The 12,279-nt window shown below is 41.9% G+C and overlaps 1 protein-coding gene across 2 annotated transcripts in view; it reads left to right on the top strand.

The window, feature by feature from the left end:
* Tent4b (terminal nucleotidyltransferase 4B) overlaps positions 1-12,279 on the top strand; it is a 47,578-nt gene that overhangs the window by 27,504 nt on the left and 7,795 nt on the right. For both annotated transcript variants that reach the window (XM_041650153.1, XM_041650152.1), the window contains exons 2-9: positions 2,637-2,760; positions 4,491-4,537; positions 6,215-6,335; positions 7,984-8,091; positions 9,589-9,717; positions 10,946-11,159; positions 11,913-12,039; positions 12,145-12,248. In XM_041650153.1, coding sequence (XP_041506087.1) covers positions 2,637-2,760; positions 4,491-4,537; positions 6,215-6,335; positions 7,984-8,091; positions 9,589-9,717; positions 10,946-11,159; positions 11,913-12,039; positions 12,145-12,248 — 974 coding nt within the window. The remainder of the gene's footprint in view (positions 1-2,636; positions 2,761-4,490; positions 4,538-6,214; positions 6,336-7,983; positions 8,092-9,588; positions 9,718-10,945; positions 11,160-11,912; positions 12,040-12,144; positions 12,249-12,279) is intronic.

Here is a 12,279-nt window from a genome sequence, read left to right as displayed (position 1 = left end):
GAAAATAATTCATGGAATATTAAGTACTTGTGTAGCTTTTTCTTTTGTAGTGCTGGGGATCCAATCCAGGCCTTTGCCTATCATATGCTAGGCAAAAAACCCGGTAAACTGCAGCCTAGCCCAGAGGGAAATCCTGTCTTAAAACTTGTAGAACCCTGAATAACTTCCCTTCAAGTTAATATGTGCTGGCAGAAAGCCCAGAATCCCAGCACTGAAGGCGAATTTTAGAATCTTCTCTATCTTTTCACTATGTTCAGAAATCCCTTTTGTGGGACATTTGCCTTGTGATTGTCTAGTTATTTCATGTGTAGTGACGGGGACTCGTGGTCCCTGTCTGAAAGTTGTCTGTTGTGCATCGTTGCAGACAGACCACTAGCCTTACAAAACCGGCTTTGATGAGATTTTTCTGTGTTTTTGGATAGAGATGGCTCAGGGTAATGCTCGGGTTTGACAGGTCCTGTTTATCCTATAGCTTGGTGTACACATTCAAAAGTATTTAGAGAACAGGCTTCCTTTTGGCTGGTGACTTCTGACTTAGAACTGAACCGGCAGGTAGACTCAATCTTTTGCTTGCATTTGAATTAGAAAATGTGTAAGGGAGCCTTTCTCCCCACATTGGGTAGGATGCTAGTATTCTGCTTTAGCACTCAGAGCTGCAGATAAACTCATAGTCTGCAAGACTGTGAAATGAGCTGAGAACTTCATTTTTGCTGGCAGGCCTGTGTAGAGTAGTAATGCAAGCTTTCCTGTCTTTTGTTGTCTGTAAGCTGTAGGCATTGATAACCTACAGAAACAAGCCGAGGAGCACTGGGCTCCTTTGGATAGCTTTCTGGATTCTCTCAGAGCTGGGAGGCTTTGGTTCTGTTACAGTTGTGTGCATGCCATTGTACACCTGCGTAAGCCAGATTACAGCTTGCAGAAGTCAGTTCTCTCCACCGTGTGAATCCTAGAGTTTAAACTCAGGACCTCAGATTGTCCGTCTGGGTAGCAAAGGCCCTTAATCATGGATTTTCACTATGTAGTTTTGACTGACCTCAAACTTAAAGAGATCCAAGATCCACCTGCCTTGGGACTTTTAAAATAAAGACATTACTCAGTATTATGTGGCAGACAGGCAGCATGTGATCATGTTTATCATTCCTTCTGGCTCCTGCTTGGCAGTCTGTCCTGCATATGATGAACAACACATGGGTTGGGGAGCATCAGGAACCAGAGCCACATGTTCAGGAGATATAACTGCTCTTGGGCAGAGCCTGAGCTAGAACTCAATTTTTGACATAGTTTTGTTGTTGGTGGTGGGTTTTTGTCTTTTCTTTTTTTTTTTTTTTTTCGAGACAGGGTTTCTCTGTGGCTTTGGAGCCTGTCCTGGAACTAGCTCTGTAGACCAGGCTGGTCTCGAACTCACAGAGATCCGCCTGCCTCTGCCTCCCGAGTGCTGGGATTAAAGGCGTGCGCCACCACCGCCTGGCTTGTTTATTTATTTTGAAAAATAAGTTGATCGCTCACTTGGTCACATTTTCATGTCATCATGAAGTCATCAATGTTCTTGAGGTAAAAGCTGTGGCCAGTGAAAGATGCAGCATTTTTTTCTTTTCCAAAAGCCAATTTTGGTTTACTTAAGTTTCTATCTTCCTGCTCTGGAGCCAAGTGGTCTTTCTAATTGCAGACCCTTGGCCACCTCCAGCTCGTGAGTGCCTCTCTTGAGTCTCCCCACTTCTTCCTCCAGTGTAACTCTCCAAGGTCTCAGGGAGTTGGAAGCAAGGAGTGCTGCTTTCATGCCCTCTGCCGCACAGCATGGGTTCAGTTCTGCCAACCAGCCTACTTTGTCCCTTGGTCTTGTCCAGTACTTTCTTCACCCTCAGCTCTCACTTCTGCCTACCCCACAAGGCCCAGCCAGTCTGTTCATGTACAGTGTTCCTGGAGTTCCTGTCCTACCACCATCCTTAGTGATGCATCTGTTCTAGGCCTTGCCCCACTGTCCATCTCTGATACAGTTGCCAGTTTGATCTTTTTAAATACTGCATGTTGCAGTCAGGGTCTCACCAACCCTCCCAGTTGCCCCAGAGAGCCTGAATTTAATTTCCCTTCCCTTTCTCTCTTCCTATCCCTTCCATTTCTTCTTTCTTTTCTGTTCCTCCCCTTTGTCTTCCTTTCTTTTTACTTGTGGATCTTGGGGATGAACCCAGCCTATTGAACATGACCACTGAGCCATTCCTGAGACCAGCCAGAACTTCTTAATTTGCCATTCAAATTGTTCATTATTCAGAGCTGCCTTCCCCTTCAAATGCACCTCTGTATTTCCTTCCAGATGTGCTGTCTACTTGCTGTGCTGTGCATTTGATTTCATGCCTTGCACACTGTGGTCTCTAGAAGCCTGCAGCTCCTCAGAATCTTGTCTGCTGGCTCTTCTTAAGGCACTCCTGTTATTCACTACCAGCTGGTTCGTTTGACACTCGATTCGTTAAACAAATGCCATGGAAGTCATACTGTTCCTCTCCTAGTGGAGAGCTGAGGTGGTCAGGAAACTGCCTGTATAGGCTGAGCTCAGGGCTTGCCTTCCTGCTGTTAATATTCTTCAGGAAGCTGGCTTCCTACTGGATTGGCCTGCTCACATTTACTTTCTGCTCTTCCTCCAGTCTGCATGAAGAAATCAGTGACTTTTATGAGTACATGTCTCCCAGGCCTGAGGAGGAGAAGATGCGGATGGAGGTGGTGAGCAGGATCGAGAGTGTGATTAAGGAGCTCTGGCCCAGTGCTGACGTGAGTACTTGTCCTGGGACCTGGGGCTTCAGGCAAAGCCCCTCCACAGAATCAGTCTGACATAAGACCTCACCCACAGTGTAAGTGCTTTTGTAGAGTTAGTCTACCTTATTGTATTCTACTTTGCAACAAGGTCTTACTGTGTTCTACCCCTGATTGATCTTGAACTCATAGAATAGTCTGCCACACCTAGCTTTGGTCGGATTACATTTTAAAGGCCAGCAGTTTCCTGGAGTCATTAGACTTTGGGTTTGGTGCTTGCTTTCTTTCACTCATACCTTCCCCTTAGTTTTTCCTGAGTTCTGAGTAGCACCTACTAAAAGTAGGCTCAATTTAGATGGTTAATGTAAGCCTGATGACAGTAGTTCTTGTTGGATGAGAGCTGTCATGGCCCTGTTCTGTTTGATTCCCTCCTGTCGGCATAAACATTTGCCTAGAACCAAAGGCGTTTCTTTGCTACCTGAAGTTGACTGCTCTGGCGGGTGCAGGTGACTGTGCGCCTCTTCCCCTGGCCAGCTACTTGTGATCCCCCCGTTAGTGAACAGAGGTTTTGCCTGGGTCTCTACTTGTATTTTCCTTTTTATGATTTCTTTGCAAGTTTGTTCTAGAATTCTTACCTGTCCAAAGAATAACTCTTAGTGTGACACTGGAGAAGCCAGGAACAGTTTTTCCATTTGGCAAAAGAGATTCAAATGTGATGCTGTAGGTAAAGAAGAAAGGGGAGGGTGTCTCACTGAGCAGCTGCTGTTGGCGGTGCTAGGATGGCTTCTCTCCCCGTTGGTTGTATTCTCTGGGGCATAAATATTGTGATGGCTCTGACTGGCATGATTTGGCAAGCACTGCTGACATCTAGTGGGTAAATAAGGAAGTTACTAAATGTGCAGTGAAAGACACAGTCCCTACCTACAGCAAGGAATGATTTGCCCCAGGTTAAGATGTCCTGATCTTTTAATCTGCATTTTTTTTAGGTAGGCAATTCTGTTCAAAAAAATATGAATGCAATGTTAGGTTCCCAGATTCTTAAAAACAAAAACAAAACCAGAATGTTTTAACATTTTTCCTGGGCTGAACTTACACATGTAAAATTGGCTGGGTCCCACTGTGCTCTCTGGGCCGAGGTGGAGTTTTTTTCTCAGTTGATGTCAGGATCTTGCAGAAACTGCTCCTGGTATTCTCTTACACTGGGCTGCATACCAGCACATTGCCAACTACTGAAGCATTCTGAATTCATGGAAGGACTCCTTAAATTAATTAAGGATTGTGGCCTACCTTGTTTTGTAAGGGAATACTAGGCTCTGGAACATTACTTTTGAAGCTTCTCTATTTTAAGTTTTTTATTACTTTTATTATTACTAAATATTGTGTACACACACGAATATGTGTATGTATATATGTATGTTTGTATGTTTAGGCACATATGTGGAGGTCAAAGGACGATTTTGTAGAGTTGATTTTCTTCTACCTTTACATGGGTTCTGGGGATCAGGCTTACATAGTGAGCATCGTTAACTGCTGAACCATCTTGATGACCTCAAGTTTTCTAATTTAGATTATATGCCATGTTCTGAATGACTGCCTGCCTGTGAATCTAGGAAAGCCTAGATTGGGTGTGTGTGTGGAGGGGGTAGCTCCTGCAGTTCTAAAAACCAACAGTAGAGGGCAGAAGGAACATTCTTTTCTTTATCAGCATCTTAATGTGATTTTTGTTTTTTTCTTCTTTCGTGTTCCAGGTCCAGATATTTGGAAGTTTTAAAACTGGCCTGTATTTACCAACTAGGTTAGTATTTGTATGAAGCTTTGAAGGGCTTTCTGTACACTTTGTCTCTTGAATGTGTTTGAATAGAAATGGGTTTGTTTATTGTTTTCTTTTGGAGACAGGGTCTTTTTATGTAGTCGTAGCTATTCTGGAGCTTGCTATGTAGACTAGGCTGGCCTCCTGAGTGCAGGGATTAACAATATATGCCACCACGCCTGACAAAATGAGAATTATTTAGGGAACAAAATTCATCAGAGTTTCTTTTCTTTCTTTTTTTTTTTTTTAAACATGATCTGGCTGTAGGGTATTTTCTTTTTTCTTTCCTTTTTTCTTTTTCTTTTTTTTTGTTTTTTTTTTTAATTTATTTATTTATTATGTATACAGTATTCTGTCTGTGTGTATGCCTGCAGGCCAGAAGAGGGCACCAGACCCCATTACAGATGGTTGTGAGCCACCATGTGGTTGCTGGGAATTGAACTCAGGACCTTTGGAAGAGCAGGCAATGCTCTTAACCTCTGTGCCATCTCTCCAGCCCCCATCAGAGTTTCTTTACAGTGGAATATTACTTCCAGTCATCTTTTTAGGCTGAGATTTACAGGAAGCATGTAGTAGTGAAATCAGTTAGTTACTTAGTTTAGATATAAAATAAACTAAGTTTAGATATAGATTAGATATAGCCCTGCAGACAGGTACTTATTTAACCTATCACTTAGCCTGGCTAATAGGTGTCAGGATGAACGTCTAGTTCCTATGTGCTATGAGGTGGGAGAGATTTTCTTTTTTAAATGAACTCAGCCTGCTTTGGTCTCAGCATCCCACCACAGAATTCAACTTAAACTCCTTCTTAAACCTTCTAATGAAGGCTTGTTTAATACATAGGCTACACCACCACCCCCGTATCCCTGTGGCTGTATAGTCTGCCTTCTGCCTTCCCTCAACTTAAAGTATGTTATAGTGTTGCAGTGGTTGGATCCATCCTAGCCATATCTGTTCTTCCCAGGGCTGTTTTTGGCTTCTAAAACTCAAAAAATAGTATACTTCATTACTTAGGCTCTAAGAGTTAACAAAACCTAAAATATTACTCCTTACAAAAGTTATGGCCAGGTGTGGTGGTACCCTTAATCCCAGCATTTGGGAGACAGAAGCAGGTAGGTGGATCTTCTGAGAGTAGAGGTCAACCTGGTCTATGTAGCATGTTTCAGGCCAGCCAGAAGTTACATGGTGAGACTCTATCTCAAAATAATTAAATCAACACACACATATATATGGTTAGAATGGTTATTATAATTTAAATATGGAAAAGGCACAAAAGTAGTGAGATTGGAAGTGTGTGTGTGTATTTAGACATTGGGAGCATTGAGACAACACACCTTAAGTTTAACACCAGAAAGTTTTATGGGGGGAAAAAAACATGCACTGATACTATTATGTTTGAGGTTTTGTTTCTGCCAACATTACCCATGTTTGGAGGCCTGAGTTCTGTGAAATAGCTGAGAGGGTAAGGTTGCTAAAATCAGCACCTCCACTTCCCTCCCTCTGCTTCCTTTTGAAATCCATTGCCATCAGCACATTATCTTCTGAGGCAGAAAGGGAACGGGTTCTCACTGCACCAACTTGAAGTTGGTAAGCGTGATTGTTAGCTAAAATGCTGACGGCTCGATGCTTCTGACCCTCCTCATGCATGTCACTACAATGCAGTGACATCGACCTTGTGGTGTTTGGGAAGTGGGAGAACCTGCCTCTTTGGACCCTGGAAGAAGCCCTTCGGAAACACAAAGTCGCTGACGAGGATTCCGTGAAAGTTCTAGACAAAGCAACGGTAAGTTCTTAGCACTGTGTCTTTGTAACTCTTACCTACATGAGGAACTTAGACTCAGGTCAGTGAATCATTTTGTGAATGTCACAGTGACTGCAAAGTAACTTGTCCTGGCTATACATTTTATTCATAAAAGAAAAATAGCCAATTTTTTCATGCATTATTCAAGACTTCAGTATAAAAATGTGTAAGTAAGCCAGGCGGTGGTGGCGCACGCCTTTAATCCCAGCACTCGGGAGGCGGGAGTGTCTCTGGGAGTTCAAGGCCATCCAGGTCTACAGCGAGTCCAGGACAGGCCCCAAAACTACAGAGAAAACTTGTCTTGAAAAATCAAAAAACAAAAAATGTAAGTAAAAAGAGGTTTCTGGAAGCTTGAGAGGTGGCTCAGCAGTTAGGAGTTCTTAGAGAGGACCTGGTTCAATCCCCAGCACCCAACATGGCAACTCACAACTGTCTGTAACTCCTGTTTCAGGGGCTTTGACACCCTCACACAGGCATGCATGCAGGAAAAACACGAATCCACGTTAAAATAATAATAATAATAAATTCTTTTTAAAGAACCATCTCTATAGCCCCTGAAGTCATGCTTTAAACAGAGATAGACTGGCTTTTAAAGAACTTCCATAGAAGCTCAGATAGAAACAGATACATTCATTTAAAAGGTCTGGAATTTTGCATATTAGGTTTTCTTAAAGCAGAATACTTGTTCTAGTGATTTTAGAGACCCAATTCCAGTTTCTAGTTCACAATGCATGTACAGTGCTTCATTTAAGAAGTCTTAGTACCAACCAGATGGTGGTGGTGCATGCCTTTAATCCCAGCACCCAGTAGGCTGAGGTTGGCCAGTCTCTTAGTTCAAGGATAGCCAGGGCTACACAGAAAAACGCTGTCTCAAAAAGACAAACAAAAAGTTGTAATACTATATAATATGCATCAAGTTTTTTATTAAAAACTTTTTCATTGAGGACAGTTGTAGTGGTGCACTCCTTTAATCTCAGCACTTAGAAAGCAGGGGCAGGAGGATCTCAGTGACTTTGAGACCATCCTGATCTATACAGTGAGTTCAGGCTAGCCAGAATTACCTAGAGAGACTCTGTCGCAAAAAACAAACAAAAAAAATTTAAATAAAACTTACTGTATTTATTGCTTTTATTTTTTATTACTTTTTATGCTTTTTATTAATTTATTCTTTACTATTTATGTATATGTGTTTGTGCTCCCAGACATGCACGTTCATGCTCTTTGTAGATATGGGGGGGTCAAAGACAACTCAGAGGAGTTAGTTCTCTCCACCTTGTGAGCTCTGGGAATCAAGTTTGACAACAGCCACTTCTACCCACACACACAGTTGACTGGTACACTTCATGGTTTTTTTTTGTTTTGTTTTGTTTTGTTTTGTTTTTCGAGACAGGGTTTCTCTGTAGCTTTGGTGCCTGTCCCGGAACTAGCTCTTGTAGACCAGGCTGGCCTCGAACTCCCAGAGATCCGCCTGCCTCTGCCTCCCGAATGCGTGCGCCACCACTGCCCAGCCACTTTATGTTTTTTATGGTTTTATGAGAAGGGTAGAGATCACAGGCCTAACCAGTAACCTTCTACCTTTTATCATTTCATTTGGTAGAATATTTTAAGCTTTTCTGTCTTCTTTTTCTAGGTTCCTATTATTAAATTAACAGATTCTTTTACTGAAGTGAAAGTTGATATCAGCTTTAATGTCCAGAATGGTGTGAGAGCAGCGGACCTCATTAAAGACTTTACCAAGGTCAGAGCCATGACAGTCTGTACAGTGAACCTCTTAGGACACTTAAGTCCGTCTTGGGCGTCTGCCATGCTGTGCTCTGTCCCTTGCTCAGCTCTTACGTGTGCATGCTGCTGACAGTTCACTCGTCTAATTTCTTGTGCTTTCTGTTATGGGCTTAGGAAAGGTTGAGGATAAAGACCACCGCTGTTCTAGATCCTTGGGCTGAGTGACATGACCTGAGATGGTGCTGCATGCTTTGATTCTTGTCAGTTCTTCCTCCCAAGTTCATTTTAGGCCCTTCCTTCCCTCAAGAGCCTTTTCTCCTAAATTCTTTGTCAGGAGGTGCCTGTGAGTTTTGTTACTTTACCTTGAGGTAACACTAGTTTATTTCATTTGGTTCCAAAATAAAGAAGCTGCCAGCATCATCTTAAGAACATCTTATATAGGACTGGAAAGATGGCTCAGTGGTTTGCCTGCTCTTCCAAAGTTCCTGAGTTCAATTCCCAGCAACTACATGGTGGCTCACAACCATCTGTAATGAGGTCTGGTGCCTGCAATCATACAAGCCGACAGGATATTGTATACATAATAAATATTTAAAAAGAAGAACATCTTATATATCCAGACCACTGTTGCTATTCCTCAGAGCTGAAGGTGTTGGGATCTCTTCTCTGCACTCACGGCTCTTTAGCAGTTCTCCAGTGCCAGTTATTTCTTTTTTATATTTGAGGCAGGATCGCAAGCTTGTAACCCTTCTTCCTGAGTGCTGGGATCACACTTGTGTCCCACCTTGGCTTCCTGCCTGATGAACCTTGCTTCCCTTTGCTTATCAGGCACACAAGAACGTAGAGGATGGAAAGAGAAAACAGTCTCCTTTGGAGGGTTTATGCATATGTGCATAACTTTTCATGAAAAGAAAGTTGAAAATTATTTGCTTAATAACTGACAATGGTCGCAGCCACCAACTCTGGAAATTTCTGTGTTCTCTGCCTGGAACATTAAGATTTCTTGAGATGTGTGTGAGCTTTCTTATTTGTCAGCTCTGAGAGCCCTGCCCCATCTTCTGTAAAGATGGGGGAAGAGAAGGCTTGGGTGGTGATTCTGTCTGTGGATGATGCAGGCAAGGCTGTTTGTGCTCTGGGCTGATGCAGGATGAATTGAGGTACCTTGCTATGCAGTGGAGAGCCACCTACAGATAATTTCCTACTGGTTTATGTTTAAACATTCTTAAATGTTTAGGGGCTTTGGCCTGTGTGCTGTTTCTGTTGTCTGTTTACAAGGACTGTCCTGGGATTGTGGTTATATGGTTAGATGGTTAGTGTGTCCAGAGAGTATGTGGCTACAATTATTAAATCACCATGAGGAGAAAGCCTTTCATTACTTAGAAAGGTTACTTTTAAAAATTGAATTTATTAGATATATCTACTAAATTTTATAATGTAAGGACCATTTTATGCCCCTGGTGATTCTTTGGGCTATTATAATTAGGAATTCATTGTAATTTTATTTCTCTTTCAGAAATATCCCGTATTGCCATACTTGGTTTTAGTATTGAAACAATTCTTATTACAGAGGGACCTTAATGAAGTATTTACAGGTGGAATTGGTTCTTATAGTCTCTTTTTAATGGCAGTCAGTTTCCTTCAGGTAAGTTGTATGGGTGTGCTATACCAGTGTACACTGAAAAGAAGTGCTTGGAGAGACGTTTGGGGAGAAAATTTTAAATCAAAAATTTTTAGAATGCTTCTCTTTAAACTGGATACCTTTGTATTATTACAAATTAGTATTTTAAGTGTTCCTAAGAGGATAAGACTTCTCACTGTGTATAATATCATGCTATGTTCTGATTTTTGTAAGGGAATGCTAATATAATAACAATAACAACCAAAAATACAGGGTTGTCTGCAGCTCAATCGCCTGTCAGACTAGCCAATTAGCAAGTTCTGGATTCAGTGAAAGACCTTATTTTGTAATATAAGACGGAAGGTGATTAAGGAGTCCAGTCAGTGTCAACACCAGACATTTGGCCCCCACATGTATCTGCACTTCCACTTGGACATGCACTTGAACACGTATACAGCGCACACACACACAATGGCACACATAAACAGGCTGGAAGATGGCTCAGTCAGGCCCAAACTTGCCATGCAAGCATGAGGATCTGAGTTTGGATCCCTAGAGCCCAGATAAAAGGCTAGAGTTCAGCAGGTGCCTTTGATCCCAGCACTGGAGGCAGAGACAAGACGATCCCAGGGGCTTGCTGGCCAGTCAGTCTAGCCCATTAAGTGACCTTCAGGGTCAGTGACAGATCATTTCAAAAAGTGACCTAGAAGAGTTAGTGATGATATACTTGCCTACTGTCTGTATAGTCTGGGTTTGATTCCCCAGAACTGTCACCCAAAAAATAGGTATGGTGGCTAGGATCTCTGAGATCAAGGCCAGCCTAGTCTATATACTGATTTCCAGGACAGCCAGACCTACATAGTAAGATCTTTCCCTCACAAAACCCAAAATAAGTTAGCAAATAAATAGGTATTGTGGATACCGATATAGGAAAACACCTCTCATCATAATTGCTGTCCTTGATATGCATGTGTACAACACGCACCGTGGAAATAAGAATATTTTTTAAAGCAGTTAGTCATATAATTTCATCTATAATGTTGAGGCCTGGTTTTGCTTGTTTGGCAGTGTTTGCCAGTAGCCAGAGGTTTGTATCCATAGGGCATTGTCTGGTTTCTGTAGCAGTAGCATAGCTATCAACTGGAATTGTAAACCAAATAATAGTGCTCATAGAAGTTAGGCTCTTACTTATATCCCCTTCCTCAAAATACAGAGAAAATTCAAAATAATTTTTCTTTTTTTTCTGTTTTAGTTACATCCCAGGGAAGATGCTTGTATCCCCAATACAAACTATGGTGTTCTCTTAATAGAGTTTTTTGAATTATATGGACGGCACTTCAATTATTTAAAGACTGGCATCCGGATAAAGGATGGTGGTTCCTATGTGGCCAAAGATGAGGTCCAGAAAAATATGCTTGATGGCTACCGGCCATCAATGCTTTATATTGAAGATCCTTTACAACCAGGTATTGAGATGAGGTGAATGTGTGGACACCAGAGGGGAGGGCATCATAGCCAGGCAGTAATGTGCATACCTTTAATCCCAGCATGTGGGAGGCAGAGGCAGGTGAATGTCTGTGAGTTTGAGGCTAGCCTGGATGAGTTCTAATTATATTTAACTTTTTTGTTCAAAATATTTTCTTACCATACTCAAATAAACAAACCCATGGTGAGGGCGGGGAGAACACCACTTTGTTGCAGACTCCCATTAAGTTGGGGGTAGAATTCACTTCACCCCTTTAAAGCTAAGTAGAAGAGGAATCTACTTTGAGGGTGGGTTTGTAATACCTGTGGAGTATTATTCCAGCCAGTGGTCAGCAGGGCTTTAAGGGAGGTAAACCTTAGGCAGCAGTGAGCATGGGCAGAAAGGTTCCAGAAGATTGCTGTTTTATTTATATTCTACAGACTGCTTCTTTCTGATTTTTGTGTAGCCCTTCTGTACTTTCCTAACTTTGGGAGTGGCTTGAAAGAAGTTACATGTATAGGAAGTATGTATATAGCTAATGTAGACAAAGAACAACCAAATAAAAACAAGCAGACAGCACCATTGTTTTCAGTTTAGCTTGGCTCTATTTGAGGAGAGAATAGTGAGCTGTTTCTTTGAATATGTGGTAGGAGAATCCTTGTTGCTAACGTGCATGCAGGCAGCTATTGCTCATCAGCATTTGTTCATATTAACCAGCCAGGCTCACATCTCTCTGTACCCATTTTCTTTAAAGGTAATGATGTTGGAAGGAGTTCCTATGGGGCCATGCAGGTGAAACAGGCCTTTGATTATGCCTATGTGGTATTGAGTCATGCTGTATCACCAATTGCAAAGTACTATCCGAACAACGAAACAGAGAGGTAAACGTCTAGCCCATATCAACCCATTGTGTCAAAAGTGGTTGTCACTTCTTATCTTCAAATTAATATACATACTTGTTTTGTTTTTTTTTTAACCCTATGCAGCATATTAGGTAGAATAATTAGAGTGACGGATGAAGTCGCCACATATAGAGATTGGATATCAAAACAGTGGGGCTTGAAGAATAGGTCTGAGCCATCATGCAATGGTGAGTAAGACCTTTTCATTGCTGATGGAAT

This window comes from Microtus oregoni, unplaced genomic scaffold (genome assembly GCF_018167655.1).
Source record: "Microtus oregoni isolate MIOR12 unplaced genomic scaffold, Mior012 000004F_ref0000308, whole genome shotgun sequence".
In the NCBI taxonomy this organism is placed as follows: domain Eukaryota; kingdom Metazoa; phylum Chordata; class Mammalia; order Rodentia; family Cricetidae; genus Microtus; species Microtus oregoni.
The sequence above is the reverse complement of the archived record's forward strand: the minus strand, read 5'-3'. Positions and strand labels throughout refer to the sequence as shown.